Source organism: Macaca nemestrina, chromosome 16 (genome assembly GCF_043159975.1).
Source record: "Macaca nemestrina isolate mMacNem1 chromosome 16, mMacNem.hap1, whole genome shotgun sequence".
In the NCBI taxonomy this organism is placed as follows: Eukaryota; Metazoa; Chordata; class Mammalia; order Primates; family Cercopithecidae; genus Macaca; species Macaca nemestrina.
Genome location: NC_092140.1, coordinates 38,882,896 through 38,905,457, shown reverse-complemented (window position 1 = coordinate 38,905,457; position 22,562 = coordinate 38,882,896). Strand labels below are relative to the sequence as shown.

Here is a 22,562-nt window from a genome sequence, read left to right as displayed (position 1 = left end):
GTATTTTAAACCTGCGTATATGGTATTAGCGTTCTGTTTTTCTTGAAACTTTCTATAAGACAGCCCTAAGACATTTTCATGATTCTGTTCACCAAATTGAACTTTTTTTAAACAACCCCAGGCATCAGATCCCAAAAGCAAAGGAAATTCAAAGTTCATGCAATTCTATGGTATAAAAGTTAGACCTCGACAAGGGATAGATTCAGATACCACTGCCATTGTTCCCCCTGGCGTCTATTTGCCATTGTAAAAGATCCCAAGGGGATCTAGGTGGATGGACTTTCTAAACTTAATGACAAGATACCAATGTGACGGTTCTCTTAAAGAGAGTTACATGGAATAGGAAGTTTCAGCTATACAGAAAATGAAAGAAGTAAAGAAAGAGTAAAAGAGGAAATTCCCCTAGATGATTAGCCAAGAATTGCTAGAGTAGGTAGGAATGTCTTTGGGAAATTCAGGATTCCAGAGCTGAAGTCAAAGTATTCTGATTGTTGAGATAAAATGGAGAAAGATGATTCCTTACTTTTGCCCATTCACTGACAGTATTATCTAGGTAAGTCCAAGTTGAATCTTCAAGAGGGTCTACCATTTTGATTTCATAGAAGGCTTTCTTGACTAATACCAAGAGTGCTACCCATGCCTAGGAATAAAGAAACGGAGCTCACATTTTTTAAATTGTTTTTGTCTGTCATCCTTAGACATTGTATACAGGTAATTTCATTTATTCCTCACACTGAACTTGTAAAACAAGTCATATTTACTGCTTTTTATAATGGTTGGAAAACCAAGATTTAGAAAAATATATAACCATTAAGTAGCAGAATCAAAATTGTTCAGGCATACAATTTCCATTTTTTTCCTGCTTGCCTTGCCACTTCCTGAAGCAGTCAGATTAAACGAAATCTAGGGTTTGTTGGGGCAGTGCAATTAACAATCAAGGGATCCAGGAAATGTAGCAGGTCTAGAGAATGTGTGGCCAAAGACAGTCAGCTGGACAAAACACACCTTACTTCAGCAATACACATTTTATTTTTGTTTTGTGTAAAATTGTATAATACTTTTTCTGTTAGAAAAAACAAAAGATTTCTTCCTTTTCTGAGACCAAAGGTGAGCTACCTACAGGAAAGGCAAGAGACATAAGCCATTGTCTATACCCAGGACTCAACGCACCATCTACCTTAAGCTAAGAGAGATCTTCACGTTCTCTTGCAGTAAGACTTAAGGCCTCAGCAGATGCAGAGAAGTTCCTCGTCCACTCCAATTTAGAGTATAAGAGACAAAGAAGAGCTCCTCATCATCCAAGGACGAGGATGTCTTCATAACACCTTCATCTTTAGTTATACCTGGGGTCACCATGTTGGATGACTTCAGGTGAACCACTGACATTGTGGTCTCTGTGAATGGCGGCCTTGGAGTTGGGCAGTATGCAGCCTGCATAGCCAAAATTGGTGACCTGGAAGGACTCAAGGACTAAGACTTATACCTGTATTCGAGGACTAAGCCATTTGACTTTCTGACAGAGAACGTCCTCAAATATTCAATGTACCAGGGCACAAATGAAAAATATTATGTAGATAGGCAAATAGAAACTACCACAAAGACACAGCTTCCAATCACTGTTGATTGGTTCTCTTGTCCTTTGTCTTGTACCACTCCTTTCCTTCTGTAGCGTGATGGGTCCCCCACCAGGTTACTTAAGGGTGCATGTCCACTCCTTGAACTCTGAAGGCCTGGGCAGTGGGCCAAGGCCATGGGACTCAGCCAAACAGCAGGTGTCCCTGAGAACCCAAACATCCTGGGGCATAGCTGGAAACATACCAAGGAAAACAGACTCATCATACATACACAGTCATCAAAGAGTCAGAAAATCAACTTAAAGCAGCTTAGAGATGGGAGGCGGGGCAGATCTCCAAAGCCGTCCTGCTGCCACCCAAGAATGTCCTGCATGTAAGTCCCAATAGACTCATTTACTCTCCAAGCTGGACTTGTATGAGCTGTCCTTTGGTCTCTCCAGGCCCCTTCCCAGTTTGGAGTGGGTATTATAGTCCGAAGATTTTCTTAGAATAATTGGCTTCATGAACAGGACCTCAGAGATCAAACAATGAGTTAGGCAGGAGTGTCTGCAGAGGGAACCCTGAGGTGACTGGCACCAACCATGTGGGGTGAAGTTGCCTGGCTGCTTGACCTTTGTGGGCTGCCACGTGAGTATGGGAATGCTCTGAAAGCACAGGCAGGGATTGAACATGTACTACAGGAAGCTAAGGTGTTAAAATACAATAAGGATGGCAAACATAGTGTTGTTGCAGCAGGCTGGCCATTGCTTTGGGTGAGGCTGGCTACTGAGAAATCATTAGAGTAGGAGAAGGAGATAGAAAAGTTAAAGGAGGAGCTGCACTTAGAAAGGGACAGCTGGAAGCAGTGGCTCATGCCTGTAATTCCAGTGCTTTGGGAGGCTGGAATTACAGGCATGAGCGGGTGGATCACTTGAGGTCAGGAGTTCAAGACCAGCCTGGCCAACATGGTGAAACCCTGTCTCTACTAAAAATACAAAACAATTAGTTGGGCGTGGTGGTGGACACCTTTAATCCCAGCTACTTGGGAGGCTGAGTGGGAGAAACAATTGAACCTGGGAGGCGGAGGCTGCAATAGGTGGATATTGCACCACTGCATTCCAGCCTAGGCAACAGAGTGAGACACTGTCTCAAAATAAATAAATAAATAAATAAATAAATAAATAAATAAATAAATAAGTAAATAAAAGAAAAAAAAAAAAAAAGGACATGGGACATTCATGTGTTTATGTCAACCCTGGCGAGGGATTTGGCAAAGAAGCTAGATAAAAGGGTAAGAACTTTGGTGGCTTACATGTTTAAAAACATGGGAATGTTCAAAGGCATGCCAGGCTTTCTAGGACTCCCACTGGTTACATGTTATGACCCATTCTTGTGCACATCTTAAAACTGATGGGCAAATTACAACAAGAAAAGTTCAGAGCTGAAATGGTTAACCTGCAACTATAGAATTAAATAGAGTCTTCTGAAGCTCTCTGTCTCTCTTTCTTTTCTTCCTGCTTTTAATCTGCTGTCATTAAGCTACCAGTGTTGAGATGAAACTCACTGTTTATGGTACTGCTAATTCAAAATCACTTGGAGATTTTACTTTTCTTATACAGTTCAGCCAGTTCTAAATAAAATGTAAACATTGGAAACTAACTTGAAACTAAATTAAAAAATAATAATAATAAGGGGTTTTTAAAATCAGACTGCCAAAGAAACTGCTTTGCCCAAAATTTTGATCCACAGATTTGTTTGGATTACCTATCAGGCAAATAAAGTTTAGCCATGTTAGCAGGTCCCACTTTTTTCAGAAATATAATTTGGATTCATCTCTGTTTATAAGTTGATAAGTTTATGATACTGTCTCATGGCTAGAGTTCCAAGGTAAAAGCTATTGGATCTTTATTTGTGTGTACACATGTTTAGATATATTTATATATGCTACATATATGTGTTATGTCTAATATGCAACCAAATTGGCTTATAAGTAAATGAGTACTCATGAATTAAGTCCAAATGCTTTTCAGATTCATGTGAATTTAATAATCTTTAATAAATAAGCTGGCTTTAAAATTATTAGTAAAATAAAAATGAAAATGTCTTTGAAATTGTCAGTATACAATTTTTTCTGGGTTTACTGATTAGGTAAGTTTTATATTTGCCACTACTAGATGTTTTAAGATGCAGGGTTTGGCCGGGTGTGGTGACTGACACCTGTAATCCCAGCACTTTGGGATGCCGAGGTAGGTGGATCACGAGATCATGAGATCAAGACCATCCTGGCTAACACAGTGAAACCCCATCTCTACTAAAAATACAAAAAATTAGCTGGGTGTGGTGGCACACACCTGTAGTCCCAGCTATTTGGGAGGCTGAGGCAAGAGAATCGCTTGAACCCTCGAGGTGGAGGGTACAGTGAGCTGAAATCATGCCACTGCACTCCAGCCTGGGTGACAGAGCAAGGCTCCATCTCAAAAAACAAAACAAAACAAAAGGCAGGATTTGATATAAAGATTATGAGACTATACGCCCAGCCAAAAACAGAATCTTTTGTAATTTTTTAACAAGCAAGACCAATTTAATACTGTTGGTTCAATAAAATCAGCTACATTTACTTACTTATGTGAATACCTGATATTCACAGGCTATGCAAATGGCAAACAGGGAAATAACTTGGAACAATGATTAGCTTTGTCTAATGTCTCGGTTCTCATGAGTAATGTAGGTAAACTGCTAAAACTAAATAAATGTGAATGAGATGAATGCTTGTAGGTAAACGTTTTGTAAAGTTTATATTTTTAAAATATAAACTTTATTTTAGATACTTATTGGATGGCTGGGTCACTTCCAATTAAAAAAGGTTATAATATGGGGCGGTGGTTACACTTCTGAGACTGTTAATGGAAAATAAACATAATAAAATCTATAATGTGGGGAAAACTTTGGTGGACCTCAGTGAGCTGTATAAGAACAAGTAAAGAGTCTAAAAAGCAATCAAAGAACAAAAAGGGAATGGTCCAAATAGGTGCCTGTACACCTGCCTGGCCCAGGCAGGCAATAAACATGAACTACTGCCTGACAGGCGGACACTCTGAAATCACCCACACTTTCCAGGAATTATATAAGGTACAAATAGTCAGGCCTGCCCAGAGCCCCTGTAACAGTCCTGTGTGGCCTGTGAAGAAGCTAAGATGGCGCCCGGAGAATGATACTAGGCTACCATGAGCTAAACAAAGTGTGGCCCCCTGTTCATGCAGCTGTACCCAATATTGCTCAACTGCTAGAGCAAGTAAGTAGTCCTTACGCTGGGAAGTGCCAGTGCTGTAATTGACTTGACTAATGCTTTTTCTGGAATTCCTTTAGCAGAAGATTCACAAGACCACTTTGCCTTCACTTAGCAAGGCCAAGAGTGGACTTTCCAGGTGCTACTGCAAGGATGCCTACACAGCCCCACCATCTCTCATGGCATGGTGGCATAGGACCTGTGTAGAACCTCTGTGCTGGCCTCAGTCTCCCTGTTTCACTGTATTGATGATAGTATGCTAAACTCAGAGTCTCTTGTAGATCTGGAGAATGCCCTACACACCATCTTAGATGGCCTGAAAGACTGGGGGTGGAAAATCAACCCCAAAAAGATACAGGGGCCCAGCATAGCTGTCAAATTCCTAAGAGTTACTTGGTTGGGTAAGATGCAAAACATACCTGGAGCTGTCATTGATAAGATGTTCCCCAGACAGAAAAGCAACTTCAGGTTTTTCTAGGTTTACTGGGTTGCTGGAGGATATTTATTCCTCATTTGGCAGAAACCTTCCACCCATTACACACCATGATAAGGAAAGGTGAAAAATGGGCCCAGACACAAATAGAGCAATAGCTATTGGCTGTATATAGGGTATTACAACAAACGGAGGCCATCACGTGTCTCACTGCTCTCAGCGTCATGTATGGCATGCCAAGATGAATAGATAGTGATCAGGGCTCCCATTCCACAGGCTACGGTATTCAACCTGGGCATCAGGAAAAACAATAGACTGGAGGTTCCAGTTACCATATAACCCAACAGGGACAGGCCTCATTAAAAAAAAAAAAAAAGGCCTGTTAAAACCCTATTATGTGCACTGTCCCAGGATGGCTCTTTAAGATCTTGGACTAAGGATCTCCCTGAAGCCATACAAACTTTAAATAAGCCCCCTGTACCACACATGGTATCACTCCTATAAATGACTGGCAAGGCCTATAAAACAGGCCCTACAAACTCTCAGGGTTACATCTGAGACATTGAGCCATGCTCCTGAAGCAGATGGCCAGACCATGCTCCTGAGAGCACCAATGGGTCTACCAGGCAACAATGGCTATGTGGACCTGAAGTTAAGCTGGAAAATGCCTCCACACTGGATTGGTTTTACGGCACTGGAGTGCACCATGAAGACTGCCAGAGGGGATATGGTCCCCGCTGTGCTCCTTGATGGAAATCCAAAAGCTTTATTATATCAACATGTGGCAGCACCAATACCTGCTAGAGCCATCATAGTGTGGGTACATAGACAGGGCCAGAAAATTACCAATTGGCTACTATGCCCCCTTCCAGGGAGGAAAGCCATGTGTGGTACTGTAAGTGAGATCTGAAGCCTATAGTAGCCTCCCTAATAGGACTAATGGGAGAAAACACAGGGTTAATAATGTTACGAAAAATGGATATACTCATGAGGGTCCCTGCTATATACCTGTGTTTATGTCTATTGGCTGTTATTCCTGCTATCCATGGAAGCTGGTAATGTCTTCCTAGATTGGGCTGTGACTATAGCTACAGTCAGCAACCAGTCTGACTGCTGGCCATATGAATACCTACCCCCGTCAAATGGTAATAATATGCTTTGGAATATTCTCCCTTTTTCTTGACAACACCAAAGTGACTGGTTTAACAGCACCACTAAGGCAACCCAGGCTCACTGAGGGTGGCCTCCATCCAGAGGCCCAATTGCCAATGCTACAGAGACACAATAACATGTGCCCTTATAGCCACTACCTGTTGTGCCTATTGGAGGATTTCTTGAACCCAGGAGTTCAAGACCAGCCTGGATAACATAATGAAATCTCATCTCTACAAAAATAAAATAAATAAAATAAAATAAAATAAAAATTAGCTGGGTGATGTGCACCTCTAGTTCCAGCTGCTCAGGAGGCTGAGTTGGGAGGATCATTTCAGTCCAGGAGTTCGAGGCTACAGAGAGCTATGCTCGTGCCACTGTACTACAGCCTTGGTACAGAGTGAGACACCCTATCTCTAAAAAGAAAAAGGAGAAGAAATGAAAAAAACAGAAAAGAAAGTAATGTCACAGATGCTTTAAATCATTTGTCAATTCAGATCCATAATACAACCTAATTAGGTTTCTTTGACTCATTCTCGAATTGGTTATATACCTTATATACTCATTGGAGTTATGTTTTTCTAAAAGGCATCATAAGTTCAGTTTGCTTCTGCTCTTCATTCTACTGTGTATACTGTAGATGTGGTCTAATGCACAAGCCACGGCTATGCATTATAGGCCCATATTGCTATTCCCCTCATATCCTATTAGGAGACTCATACACAAGATTGGTAGAAAGAATGTAAGAGCTGGGAGACAGGATAGATTGATGGCTTGTAGTATGACGGGTTCCCCACCAGCATACTTAAGTGTGTATGTCTGCTGTTTGAATCCTGAAGGCTTGGCAGTGGGCCAAGGCCATGGTGCCCAGCTGAGGAGCAGGTGTCCCTGAGAACCCAAACATCCTGAGGCATAGCTGGGAACATATTAAGGAAAACAGTCTCATTGCTCTCATACACAGTAGGCAAAGAGCCAGAAAATCAACTTTAAAGCAGCTTAGAGATGGGAGACAGGGTAGATCTCTGGAGTTGTCCTGCTACAACCCTGCTTATAAGTCCTAATGAACTTATCTGCTTACCAAGTTGGACTTGTCCAAGTCATTCTTTCATCTCTTGGCTTCTTCCCAGTTTGGACGGGCTGGGGGACATTATAGTCCCAGGCTTTGCTCATAATACCTTCAAAAGGAGCTACTCAGTCTTCATCACCCTCCTAAGAATCCACATGTTGCCACAAGGTTGACTTTGTTTTCTCAACAGAGAAAAAGTACGTGAGCAAGTATGAGCTCTTACAGCTTCCAAGTCTCCCATTTTTGGTCATCTACAAAGGTCTTCAATGTGGGGAGGCCTCATCATCTCCGAAGCTAAATCTTGCACCTGGCTCTTAACTTCCCCCACTCTCAGAACTCATTTATTAATATGCCATTTCTCCCCTCATTTAGGCTCTGATCAATTTCCACATAAATATGTCATGGCCTACAACAAAAACTCTCAACTGCCAGATTTTCTCTTTTCCTGTTTACATTCCTGGCCTGCATTATAATTATCTTTCTAAAATCATGGTTTAAATTTTCATATCAACTCTTCAAAGCCTAGTGTTTGATTCCAGACCCTTTACAAATTATTAACATCATTTTAGCCTTTCCTCCCATTATGTTTTATTATCCTCTTGGTACCATGGCCATACCTTTGCACAGAGGCGTGAAACAGCACAACATCATCAGAAAGTCGCATAGTTTGTCTTGAGGGTAGGCACTGCATAATATTTCTTTCAGATTTCTAGTGCTGTCACATCCTTGAGTAGATTATAGACAATCAAGAAATATTAATTAAATCAGTTTCATTCCATTCTCCAAACATAGCTCCCTACTTTCAGTTGTCTTTCTCTCTCTGCCATCAGAGACCTATTTCTAAGAATATTCCTGTCACTTCCTATTTATACACCTTCAATGGAGCTTGATCACATATGGAATAACCAGAAACCTTTCCATCCTGGTATCCAAGCTAGCCATGATTTTTCCTTTCTCTATGTATTCAGTCCTTTGCCTGCATTTAATCAGCCCTGTTCCTCCTGATAGCACACATTATGAATTATACTTTAGTAGCTTCCTGAGCACTTTAAACTTTTCATTTCTGCCTTTATATAAACCATGATCCCATTTCAGATTGCCATTTTCATCCATCTCCATCTGCTGTGGTCCTAATCCTCCTGAAAGACCCAGTTCAAATCCCACTTCATCTAAGAAGCTAACCCAGATTTCCCTATGCAGAACTAAACTCCCTCAATCCATGCTGGCTGTCACAGCCTTTTATCTACAGCATTTTTACTGCAATGAGCAATTTGTATTTTGACTTAGAATTAATTTATGCCCATCTCTCACACTAAAATGTAAATTACTTGTTTGCATAAACCATATCTTATTTATATCTACCTCAAAAGCACCAAGTACAGCACTATGAGCATAATAGTTTCTCAACAAGTATTTGTTGGTTTGAATTAAAGAGAAATATTAAACTTAATATCAAAGCAGGGTTGTTGGTGAGAAGAAAAGAATGTATGTGTTTTATTGTCTTAATAAACTTGTGGGATTCTCCCAAGCATGAGGTAAATGATACGGCACCAAAATAAAAACAGGTTACCTTAATTTTGTGATAGTTTATAAAAATCAAGTCACCAAAATTTGAATTTGAGGCCAGGCATGGTGGCTCACGCCTATAATCCCAGTGCTTTGGGAGGCCAAGGCAGGAGGATCACTTGAGCACAGGAGTCCAAGACCAGCCTGGACAACAGAGTTAGATCTCATGTCTAAATGAATTTTAAAATTATCCAGGCATGGAGGCACACACCTGCAGTCCCAGCTGCTTGGGAGGCTGAGATGGGAGGATCACTTCAGCCCAGGAGTTTGAGGTTGCAGTGAGCCACCATCATGCTGTGCCACTGTAGTCCATCCTGAGTGACAGAGCGAGACCCTGTCTCTTAAAAACAACAACAACAGCAACCTGAATCTGCTTGAATTTGAATGATTCAAGGGGCACTTATTTCATAGTATGAATAATAGCATCAGAAATGCGTTATCTATTTGCAATATGATTCTTAACACTGTCATTCGTTAGTGATCACAACCCAGTATATTCTGTCACCCACATTAGAAAATGGGTTGACATGACTTCCTCCAACACAAATTTTACACAATACAAAGGAAAAAACAATGTTTAACAGGCATGCATATCCATCTTTAGAACTCACTCTTTCATTCACTCATCCAGTTGTTTATTCAAAAGTAACACTATTAAGGATAAATGAAAATATTCTTATACTATTCTGTCCATTTGCATGTCCTCAGCTACAAATCATTCTTTTGATTTTACTGAAGTATATAAGACTCTGTCAGCTGGGCATGGTGGCTCATGCCTGTAATCCCAGAACTTTGGAAGGCCAAGGTGAGCGGATCATGAGGTGAGGAGTTCGAGACCAACCTGACCAACATAGTGAAACCCAGTCTCTACTAAAAATACAAAACTTAGCTGTGCATGGTGGTGCATGCTTGTAATCCCAGCTACTCAGGAGGCTGAGGCAAGAGAATCACTTGAACCCATGGAGCCTCTCCATCCTGGGCAGAACACCTTTCAGTACAGAAAGCAAAAGAGTTGGGACAGAAACCAGGGTAATTAACTGACTATTTTTAGGACTAACTGCAAGGGTTACATGATGAAGTCCCTCCCCTCCAAAAACAAATCATCAGGAAAATCTCAAAACAATTAAAAACTTTCTGAAGTAAGGGTAGAATTAGGGCTCAGCCATCAAACTAAAGTGAAGGCTATAGTTGCCCTGTCCTATCCACTCATCCTTCTCATTCAGAAATGCAGCATATGAGGGCAGGGAACTCATATGAGCTAAATAATTAATCAGTGGAGTCTTTTATTCATTTTTACATACAGAAAACCAAAAATCACCAGACATTAGAGAAAAATTAATAGCCTCAAAACAAACAAAGGACTCAAAGAACAATTCACTCCAGAAATAACTAAAAGATAAGAGATTTTAACAAACACTTATAGTAAATTTAGTGAGATCCAAGAATGTGCTAAATCTCTAAAATAAAATAGGTTGCTGCAGAAAAAGTTTTCAGGAAAATAGTAGTGTTTTTAGAATTTCAGAAACAAACATTGGGCCTCTATTCCTACTCAGGATATTGAAAGCTACTAGAAAGTATCGGTCTCACCCTAACAACAAGAACAAAATCTTTTTTTCCTCCCTGGACTATCAGAGAGCTGAGATCACAAGGCAATTTGTGAACTGAAATCCCAACAGTGTCGCGCCTTTCCAAGGAGAGATGGACACACAAACTCTTTCCTTTTGCCCAGAACAGAGACAAAAAGAGTTGGCCACCATAGAAGCAGGTGAGAAAAAAACAATCACAATGTTAACAAGTGCTTTAAGGCAGAAGCCCTCTGACCCTGGGGAGGATCAGGAAACCCACCCCTGCTGACTGTGCTCTGTTGTAAGAGGGGAGATTGTAGCTACTGGGGAGGGGCAGGATTGCTAAAGGAACACAGCCCGGAGGATCAGCTCGGCTCCTAGAACCTTCGTATGGCAGAGGCAGGAGCAGGAAATTGAGAATGCCCCCTACCAAGCTCTGGCAGCCTGTAGGAAGCAGGAATGCAGAGAGAGATCCTCTCTGTAGCACATGTTGTTAAACCTGCAGAAAGCTGCCACAGGAGCGGGAACACTGAGAGAAACCTCTGGCAATTAAGGCCTGATGCTAAGCATAAGGTAGCAACAGAAGGAATTTGACATCTGTGGTATCCTGTAGGTTTCTTCAAAATGTAGAGCAAAAATACAAAAGAGAACATACAAGAGAAAAGTTAAGAGATACGGAGAATTGGTTCACAAGTTTCGATCTCTATCAAATAAGAATTCTTGAAAAAAAGAGAATGGAGGCATAATTAAATAAATAATAGAAGATAATTTCCCAGAGCAGAAGAAAGTCACAGAACTTTATAGACAGGACCCTTTCAATGCCCAGAAAGGAAAATGAACCAAGAGCCCAACCTACACAGAACTTTGTAAAATATTAGAATACTAAGGACAAAGGAAAGACCCTAAAAATTTCCAGAGAGAAAATGAGGCCACCCGCAAAGGAACAAGAATCAAATGGGCTTTAGAATTTAACCAGCAATATTGAATGTCAGAGAAAAGAGAAGCAAGATGTTAGCATGTTGAAAATTAGTCTGAACTACTAATTCTTGTCAGTCAAACCAATCAAGTGTAACTTGAAAGAAAACCAACAAGACAGTCTCAAATATGGCAGACATGAGTTTATGGCCTACCAGGTTTTCACTATGAGTGAATGAGTGAATGAGTGCCGTATACATTAGCAGGGTGTTGCCAAATCAAGAATCACATAGTTCTAGTTCTGTTCGTTGGAAGGCGTTGCTTTGTCAATTTTCCTCCATGGCCCCCTCTGCAGTGGGTATGGGTTCTGTGCTCTTCATAGGACCCTCAGCTTTGAAAATTCACTTCCTCCTCATGAAAGTTTAGGGATCTTGGTGTTGTTTGAGATGAGGGTTTCTCAACCTGGGCTGCATATTTTTGGACTGCATAATTCTTTGTTACGTGGGGCTGTCCTATACATTGTAGGATATTTAGCAGCATCCCCGACCTCTACTCCCCAAAAGCTAGTAGCATTCCCCCAGTAATAACTATTGTCTCCTGGAAGGCAAAATCATCCCTGGTTTAGAAACACTGTTTTAGAGGATTAATAGCCTTTACCATGGGATTAGTGGTTTCTTTGGCAATAAAATTTCTTGCAAAAATATGTAAACTATTGATCTATTTGTTATCAATCATGTTTGGACGCCAGTAACTACATCCAAAGATTATTCCTAGACATAGTATTCATGCTTGATTTCTTGGCTACTTTGAGGCCATCAAGCTTGAATGGGAAGGTGACACCTGCCTCCTTAAAAGTTACAATGGATTAAATACTCTTTAACTTTTATTTCCTAGTGTTTGTATTCTAGAAAATAATTGGTCTTTCCATTTCTATGTGACACCCAATTTCTGTATTATATTTCATTTCATTTCTGCTTGCAAACCAGCCAATTCTTACCTGAACTTATCTCATTCTTGTAATACCTTAGCCAATAATAGACAACACATATTTACTCTGACTCCTCCCAGCCACTTCCTGGGAAGTTCAGGGTCCGCTAGCATATGGTCTTCTTGAAGTGGACATAAATAACAGTTTACCATAGGAGCTACTACTGCATAGCAGGTCTTCATAGGGTTCTAGCCTTTGATATGATTTCTTTCAGTCTTCTACCCAACAGCTATGCCGTGTTTTAGGTTTTGCATTTCCACAACAGCCCACTTCAAGATATCAATTTCTACATTAGTCAGGATAGGCTAAAGGCTCTAACAAATAGTCTGTAAATCCTGGTGGCCCAGCAGAATGTATGTTTTTTTCTTGCTCCCATCATATGCCTATGTGGGTTGGTGTACATGGGATGTATGTTCCACTCTGTCATTCAGGCACCAGGATTCTTCCATCCTGTGGCTTTGCTGTCTCCTGGGGACATTCTTCAGTTGGTGGACAGAGAAAGAGAAAGATGATTACACATGGGAGAGGCCTATACACTCAGCATGGAGGCTTGCATATTAGTTTCATCAATTGTATTAGCACAAGATGTCCATCTAACTGCAAGGGGCTTGCAGACATCTTCCTTATGTGCTAAATAAGATGAGAAAGAGAATATTGGCAAGCACTAGAAGTTTCTGACACTAAGTCCAAAGAAAGATAGAAATTCAGAAGGTTCCACGAGGAATACATTTTAAAAGAGTTAAGTGGATTTCAACTCAACAAACTGATGGCAATCTGAAAATTTTACTAATACAGTTCTAAAAGCGTACATACATTTTTTCCCAGCAAGAAAAAGTAATATAACGATGACATATAAACAAAATGACCTAGGGAAAAACAGAATAATAATAAAACTAGGAACTCAAGGAGGAGAAAAAAACTGTACAAATTGGTTCTTTCCAAGAATAAAACAAATTATAATCTGCATGATTTTGAGGAGCTGACGGGGCAAACAAAAAAGAAAAACTTCAACTTGACACGTGAAACATGGCCTTCATGTAGACCAAGTTGCAAAATTGGATCAAGTTACATTTTCCTCTTCATAAGTCCTAAATCTCACCAGTCAGTGCATAATACTTACATAATAATGATATGGCAAACAAAAGTAATCATGTTTTAAAATATTAGACTTGATCTATAGAAAAATATAGAAAATTCCATTGCAGTTATAGGTTTTTATATTAGAATGTAAAGGTTTTTATATTTTGACAATGTAAAATGATATTCTATATCTGAAAATGGAAAACCTCATGAACATAGGTCCAGAAGTATTCAATAATAATGAATATCCTAGTATTTGGACACAGGAGAAATTATTACAGTTCAGACTAGAAGAGAGAAACAGAGCCACTGGTACCTGCTCTAAACATTGTCACTCTCATTTGCTGTTATACTGCTATGAATATTATTATGTCTAGAAAAGTTCCCCAAATACATTTTCCTTCAAATCCATTTTTCTTGTTTATCAATAATTATCTGCTTTTACTTGAATTTAGCAAATCCCCGACTATTGTGAAAAGTATGCAATTTTTCCACCAATTACAGCTCTGTGTGAAAATGGAGCTAGTGACTAGGAGATAGTAATAGCATTGGATTAGAAGTGCCTTTTTGAAAGCTTCACTCTGTAGGGCTCCTTCTGTAGTTCAGATAATGTATCCTAGTTATTTGGGGTCTGAGGCTTATCAAAAGAGACAGAATTAATCATGCTGGGTTGTGCGATATGTTTTGGAGAATGGACATGACTCCTCTAAAATGAAAAAGGCAAAATAATTTTCTATGGGCTTTTGAATCCTAAGGTTACCCTCCTGTTCCCCCTATCGTCCATCTCCAGATTAAAGCTTGGAACAATCACTAGATTTTAAAGTGAGGGGGGGAAGAGGGGAAGACCATCTGCACCTGGAAACCATTTTCTTGATTTGTGCTGGCTGGAGTCCTGGAGATATAACAGCAAGAATGCCTCTCTGGGATTTCTTTGAAATCTGGGCAGGATGATTTGTCTGAAGGGAGGAATTGGGGGATGAAGGGTGGGGAAAAATTCATTCCTGGTTGCCACATTGTTGTTCTGCAGTGAAGGAGCTTGGCCTGACTTGGGTTGGAGTTGAAAGAAAATCAACAAGGCAGCCTCAAGTATGCAGGAATGTGCTGCCCTGAACTTGCCAATTTTTTAAACATAACTGAGTATTGTCTCCACTGTAGGGGGCTGCCAACATCAAGTTCACATGGTTCTGTATTGAAGATCTTTCCAATAGCTGTGCAAATTACAACGTGTTTTTATCTGCTTTAGTACATTCAAAGGATGACAAATAATTATCTCTGCTTACATTACCTGGAAATGCACAGTAATAAATTTGCTTTGGAAGCTCCCTTTGTTGTGTCATCAAGCATTCACATACTTGGAAGATACTTTTGTTCCTCTTATTTGTACAAACAGGAAGCTCCAAAATGTAAAATATACTTTGCCCAAAAAGAAGGGCAAAAAAAAAAAATGCAACAGGATGAAAGCAGTATTCTTAATTTACATGAATGTTTCTCATACACTTTCATGCAATGTTCAGCGTTAATGAACGTCTACCTCTATGTTGCTATCCTCATGCAGTGCAAAGCTATGCAGCTAACTTTGGAAGGCACTGACTATAGTAAGAGTAACAACAGCTTACGAGTGTCTACTATGTGCCAGGAACTTTATACACATTATTTCTAACCTTCATAACACTGCTCAGGATAGTGACTACTATCTGTAATTTAATGATGAGAAAAGTGATGCCAGGACAAGCTAAATGACTTCCTTCCCCAAGGCCATGAAGGTAGTAAATGTTTGCTCCTAGATTTGTCCTGTGGGCACTGAGACATCAGAATTTGTGCTCTTCAGAGCACGCCTGTTTATTACACATGATTTTACAAACCTATCTTCTTTGTTTCTCTGGGCGACATCTGGTCTTAAATATTATTGTTACTATTCTCACACAAAACAGGTAATACAGCCTGATGTTTGATTCCAGAAGACCTGGGTTTGAACTGTGTGTGTGTCTGTGTGTGTGTGTGTGTGTGTGTGTGTGTGTGTGTGTGTGTGTGTGTGTGTTCTGAGACAGGGTCTCACTCTTTTGCCCAAGCTGGAGTGCAATGGCATGATCACGGCTCATTGCAGCCTTGATGTCCTGGCTCAGGAGATCCTCCCATATCAGCCTCCCAAGTAGCTGGGACTGCAGGCGTTCATCACCACACCCGGCTAATTTTTGTATTTTTTGTAGAGATGGGGTTTCGCCATGTTGCCCAGGCTGCTCTGGAACTCCTGGGCTCAAGGAATCTGCCCACCTCGGCCTCCCAAACTGCTGGATGACAGGCATGAGTCACTGTGCCTGGCCAAGTTTGAAGTTTGACTCCACCACTTATGAATTTGTAACCTTGGACAAGACTCTTAATTTACAGGATATCAAATTTCTCCATTTGAAAAAATGGATATAATAAATAATAAACATGCCTATGCTCTAGGACCATTGTTTGAATTATAATACAGTAAGAAATTTCAATTACTCTACTCATGTTCATTAGTACTTCTATAAACTTAGAAAGGAAAATTATATCTCTTCCTTATGCACACACATATCTGTTCCTTATGCATATGCCAATATGTATGAGTCTCTACATAATTTTCTTCTATTTTCTCTCAAATATGATTTAGTATTTGCTAATCAGCAAAACTCATACTTTTCTTAATAGAAAAGACTTTTGTAGAGATGAAGATCTCATTCTACTATGCCCAGGCTGGTCTTGAACTGCTGGACTCAAGAGATTCTCCCACCATGGCCTCCAAAAATGCTGGAATTACAACCAGCCACCTTGTTATGGAGAAACTTTTATCTCCAAAACAAGGCAATCTTTGCTCACCGTACATTTTCTCACCCAAACCTCCCATAATTTGCCTCCACTTCCCTAGAAGCCCAAAATATCTATTCCTTTCAGTAGCTTGGGATGGTATATAAGCCTCTGTCTTCCAGTTGTTTCTTTGGATCTCATATTTCTGTGGAACCCTCATGTATAGGCACCTAATTAAAATTGTTTTCTTCCTGTCAATCTGTCTCATGTCAATTTAATTTGTAGACTAGCCAAAGAACCCAGAAAGGTGAAAGGAAGTTAATTTTCCTCTCTTACACATTTATTCATTCAAATATTTATTGAGCAGCCACTATGTACTAACATAATGCTAGCCACACAGAAGACGGAGCTTCTATCCTCAAGAAGACCATCGTCTGGTAGGAAAAAAAAAAAAAAAAAAAGGAAACTAGCTGTTTCTATCACAGGGTCACATACACTGTGATGGGGTCTGAACAATGTACTGCCTTAGTGCTAAACAGACTGGCTGACTCTGAAAAGCTGATACTCAAAATGAGATTTGATGGATGAGTGAAAGTAAATCAGGCAGAAGAAGGTGAAGGAGAGGCAGAGGGCATCACAGAAAGAGACAGTAGTGTGTGCAAAAGCGCGTACCATTAAAATGCAGTACACTCTCCATAAACTGCAAGTTGTTCAGGCTGCCGTGAGTGCAGGGAGCACTGGCAAGTGACGGGAAGTCCAAAGAGGTAAGCCCAAGAGCCAAGGGACCCAAATTGTCACATGTGAATTCAGATGTTGGTAAAAAACCACAGATGATACTATTATTTTCAAGAGAGTATGGGAGAGAAAGGGTACATTTGTAGAGTTCTAAGTATTCTAATTAAGGAGTCACTGTAATTTGGAGAGCATCAGACGGAGAACAGCTAAATGTCAGAAACCTTACATAATAAGGCCGGCAGGGCTTAGTAAAATAGAAATAAATAAACAGTAGAAAATATTGGACATAGTAGGTTACATACATGTTGATTTAAAGTGTGAGAGCAAATTTTTCTTACTGAATGGACAATATTATAGATTAGGCTAGCTAGCAGGAAGGAGTTTTGCTAAAAGCTTATCCAATTTTTATGAGATAAGCTCTTCTAAGTTGACTGATGTTGCCTTGGCTTGCCTAAATTATGAAATAAATACTGCAGAAGATGAGCAAGGGAGAAGAGTGACAAGAAATTGCCTTTCTCGAGATATTTACACTCTGTTGCACTTATCTAGTTGAAAACATGTGATTCCTCAAAGCTTGGGTATATAGAACATCTTCCTAAAAGTATGGGAAGACTTGCTGCACCCAGAATAAATGTTCATTGTAAAAAACCTGTCCTGTAGGAGTATTGTAATTAAAAGAAATCATTCTTCTGAAACTTTCTAGAATTCAGATATGTCTTTAAGTCTGTTGGGCTTCTGCCCACTAGGAGACATTAGTGTGGGGAATGGGTAACATTTTGGAAAGAATGAATCTGAAGGAGACACTCTAGCCCTGTTCAATATTAACACTACGGTCTGTAGTCTAAAAGCAAAGTAGAGGGATATGTCTCATTTAGATGGTCTTTCAATCCAGACCCTATGGACTCCTGATGAAATCTGAAATTACAGTGAGGATGCCATTACTAAAAGTAAAAATGAGAATGACTGTTTCCTAAACATCATCTTAAGGCTCTGGCAACACAGGTGGCACTGATTTGGCACTTAAAAGCCAAGTCAGCTGACATTTAGAATGCCCATCATATGCCATGCACTGTTCCAAACGTACTTTAAGTTACTAAATCTTCACACGTCTACGTGATAGGTTCTTATTCACATTTTAAGAAGTTGCAATATAGAGGGGTTAAGAAACTCGTCCAAGGTCAGATGGCAAGTTAGTAGGAAAACTGAGACTTGAACCTAGTCACTCTGCCTCCAAAGTTCATGCTGTTAAATCATAATGCAACTTGAAGGTGATGGGGAGAGGGGCTCTTATTGGATGAGACACCCTTCAAGGGTCCCAGGGCGTTGTCATAATTAACAGCACTTGCAGTTTCGTACCACATGCAGGCTTTGGCCCAAGGAAAGGCTTGGTACTGGAGAGCCTGAGAACACGTGACCTGATAGCCGTCAACCTGGGCAAGGAACAGTGACACTGGAGTGGGAGGTTGGGAGACGCTGGGAGAGTCAGAGGGATTATCACAGACAAAAAAAAATGGGAGCTGGAAAAGGAGGGAAGGAAAATCAGGCATATCATTTAGTAGTTGAGAATAGCATTCATGAGCCCATGTGAGGCTTCCTTCACCCCAAGACAGCCCCTGAGATATGGGGGTTTTGAACAGGAGGGGGCAGTCTCCCCACAGAGGAGACACAAAAGCCAGAAGAGTGCTGTTCATAAAAGTGATATAACTGGGTTTGTGTGTGTGTGTGTGTGTGTGTGTGTGTGACCTGAGAAACATAGGATGCCTCTGTAATTATCAACTACAACTTTTACTAGTATCCAAAAAGTCCCAAATGTTTTCATGTAGCTAATCTCAATTGTAAAACAATGGTAGCAATGGAGTGAAGCTGTGAGACAATTCAACATAGTCTTGCTGGTAGAACTAGCAAAGGATTTGGTTTTAAAAGACTCCAACTTGGCTGGGCGCAGTGGTTCACGCCTGTAATCCCAGCACTTTAGGAGTCCGAGGTGGGCGGATCATGAGGTCAGGAGTTCGAGACCAGCCTGACCAACATGGTGAAACCCCATCTCTACTAAAAATACAAAAATTAACCAGGTGTGGTGGCACACGACTGTAATCCCAGCTACTCAGGAGATTGAGGCAGGAGAATCTCTTGAATCTGGGAAGCAGAATTGGCAGTGAGCTGAGATCGCGCCACTGTACTCCAGCCTGGGCGACAGAGCAAGACTGCATCTCAAAAAAAAAAAAAAACAAAAAAGACTCCAATTTAGTCAGCAGCTCTCACAAGTCCCAAACTTCTTTATATCTGCATTTCTTTATTGATAAATGAGAAGGCAGCAGATATTCTCTAACTTGTAGGGATTAATGTTAAGACAAGAGCCACAAGAATAGCAGAACAATAACATCCCAGATAACTTAACCCTATAGATGAACCTATATTTTTAACCATGGATGTTGCATATCTTCCTTTAACACTATTTGGCAGGCCAGGTGTGATGGCTCATGCCTGTAATTGCAACACTTTAGGAGGCTGAGGTGACAGGATTGCTTCAGGCCAGGACTTTGAGACCAGTCTGGGCCCCACAGTGATACCTCATCTCTACAAACAATAAAAATAATTAGCCAGGCATGGTGGTGCATGCCTGTGGTCTGCTCAGGAGGCTGAGGTGGGAGGATCACTTTAGCTCAGGAGGTTGAGGCTGCAGCGAGCCATGATTGTGTCACTGCACTCCAGTCTGGAAGACAGAGTGAGATACTGACTCAAAAGAAAAAAAAAGGCATTATTTTGCAATTCTAGTGTGACTAAGAAGGCCATATGCCAAACCAACATTTCCATCATAAGTGGCAATTTAAATGTTGTATATAAATGAGGTAGATGATCCCATTTCAACTAAATGGGATGTATTGGTGCATGATGCTATGGAACTAGCCTAATAAAGCAAATCAAGCCTGGCGAATAGTCCCAGAAATAATAGAATTTTAAAATAAAAACCTAATTTTTTAAAATGAAAATAATTTGAAACCCATCCTAAGTGATATTTTTCATGAAACACTAAATATTATAGAAAATGCAAAGATGACATATGGTATCTGTGAAATCATACATTTACAAGCCATTTTCCTAAGAGAAAACAAATCAGTAACTGGAAAAAGCTTTAAGAATTCTCTTCATTCAGGCTTCTAAGTCAGTTACCCTATAAAGTCCTACTTAACCATGTTTCTGGTGTCAGAGACTTTATGTCTTATACCAGGCAGGTTGAGGAAACATTCTAACACCACACTCTTAGTTGCACTTTTTTCTTCAGGTTTAGGGACCTTCTAGCTTGGTTATCACTGACTTCCTCAATGCCATGATAATACTGTTGCAATTGTAACCAAACCTCTTTTTTAAAATAATAATTATCATTTTTATCATGAAGCTTACATCTATTTTGCATTCTAACTTGCAATGCAGAGATGTAAAATACATCTCTATGAGTCAATGGTAGCATCATAAATCTTCTATTATGGGATACTAATGAAAGGGACTGCCAATGTACCCATTGCACTAGCTTAGCAAAGGGTATATAAAAGACTAATAAATCAGTGGCTCTTAACAGCTGATTTGTGGTACTTAAAGCATAAAATGTGCTCTGTGTCAGATATATAGTTACAGATTCTGCTAACTCACCAGGGAGCTGATACACAACAACAAATAATCAGTATATTGACATAAGACTGTTCCCACTCACCTTTATGTATCCCTGGCCCCTCTATGTGCAGAGACAGTCACTGAAACCATAAAGCCACATCTGTTGGCTGAATGATGTCCCTCACCATATGGGTGTTGGAAAGTATACTATAAGTGAACTTAACAGGTTTCTGGCAGAGGTGGCTGCAAAGTATTCAAAATAATGGTTGCTCTGGCCATTTCCCCAAAACACTCACTTGTCATTCTAAGAACAGATGCTCCACTCAGGTAACCAGTTCGATGATCAGTTAGACAATCATGAACCCGGTGGATCAATAGATACATGTTTAGAGCTATCTTGATTCCCTCTGGACCCCTTATTGAATATTTATTTCATATTCAGCCCTCATCTCATGCAAATCACAGTCAAACAGTCTTTCATGGTCTGGCATTTTACAGGAAAGAGAGTATCTTTGGAAACCTAAAGAATAAGACTCAGTGGGGAATTTTAGCCTCTGGCTGGTTTATAAAATAAACACTTCAACAAATGTATTTGCATAATAAAACTGTATCATCCGTAAGAGATTTAGGAAATTGTATCAAATGAAGCTAAACTACAGTTTAAGAATGTATTTTATGGTGTAGATAAGGGAATCTTCTTAATCCATAGAGTTTTATGTTTCGTTTTATTTTTCAGGGAGGGATCCCTTCACTCAATTCTAGAATGGAGACAACAGCTGTTTGCGCCTATCTTGTGTGCCGAGTCTTCATGAGCTGAGGCAGCTTTAAACATTCTTGGTGCTTATTTATTTTTTAACCTTGCAGTTCTCATATTTGGTTAATGAGTTGGTAGGTGATTGGAGTCTCAGGAATACCCATTAGTACAAAGCAAAGGAAGCATCCAGGAATCACCGTGAACTTCCTCTGTTAAACCAGAGCTGTTCAGGCGGCGCACAGTGGCTCATGCCTGTAATCCCAGCACTTTGGGAGGCCAAGGTGGGCGGATCACCTGAGGTCAGGAGTTCGAGACCAGCTCGGCCAACATGGTGAAACCCCATCTCTACTAAAAATACAAAAAAATTAGGCAGGTGTGATGGCGCACACCTGTAATCCCAGATACATAAGAGGCAGAGGCAGGAGAACCGCTTGAACCTGAGAGGTGGAGGTTGCAGTGAGCTGAGATGGTGCCATTGTACTCCAGCCTGGGCAACCAAAGGAGCCTCCATCTTTAAAAAAACAAAAACAAAAACAGAGCTATTCTCATTCACTTGAAAATTCATGATTTCACGTACTCAGCTATGCCCTGACAGAAAAAGGCAGCTTTGGGCTCATAAACTCTATTATGCATTTGCTTGCACTTTTGCTAGACCCCAGAACTTTCGAGATATTATTCAGTTTGGTCTTCGCTGGAAGCTGCCAAATAAAATGTGTGTGGGGGGAGGGGTTGGAAGTACAGAAAGACAGTCAGAAATTTGCATTCTGAGTTTTCTGAAAATCATAATGTAACATCCTCTGCGCTCCCTGCGTTCTATTCTGTTTGTTAACTTGGTCCCTTGATAAACAGGAAATTTCTTGTCATGCTGGAAAACCTAGATTAAAATCAAAGAATAATAGAGAGCTTTAAATCTTAATAAATGACACAATGAATGCTCTAATGTCCAATAAACATTTTCATTAATTGATTCTATTCCTATTTTCTAAGCAGCTCTGGTATTTCCAGATTCCTGAGTGTTTTTGGATCATGTTCCCCCAACGTCAGAGCTGTCATCATCAAACATTTATTGAGTACTATTGTGTACAAGG

General features: G+C 40.2%; 1 protein-coding gene across 22 annotated transcripts in view; it reads right to left on the bottom strand.

The window, feature by feature from the left end:
• The window catches only part of LOC139359089 (uncharacterized), a 672,031-nt gene that overhangs the window by 188,398 nt on the left and 461,071 nt on the right, over window positions 1–22,562 (bottom strand). For 2 of the 22 annotated variants that reach the window (XM_071081222.1, XM_071081225.1), the window contains one exon: window positions 6,706–8,215. The exons of the other annotated variants lie outside the window; for them this stretch is intronic. In XM_071081222.1, coding sequence (XP_070937323.1) covers window positions 8,192–8,215 — 24 coding nt within the window. In that variant the 3' untranslated portion in view covers window positions 6,706–8,191. Of the gene's footprint in view, window positions 1–6,705; window positions 8,216–22,562 lie in introns of those variants that run through there. 22 annotated transcript variants of the gene reach the window in all.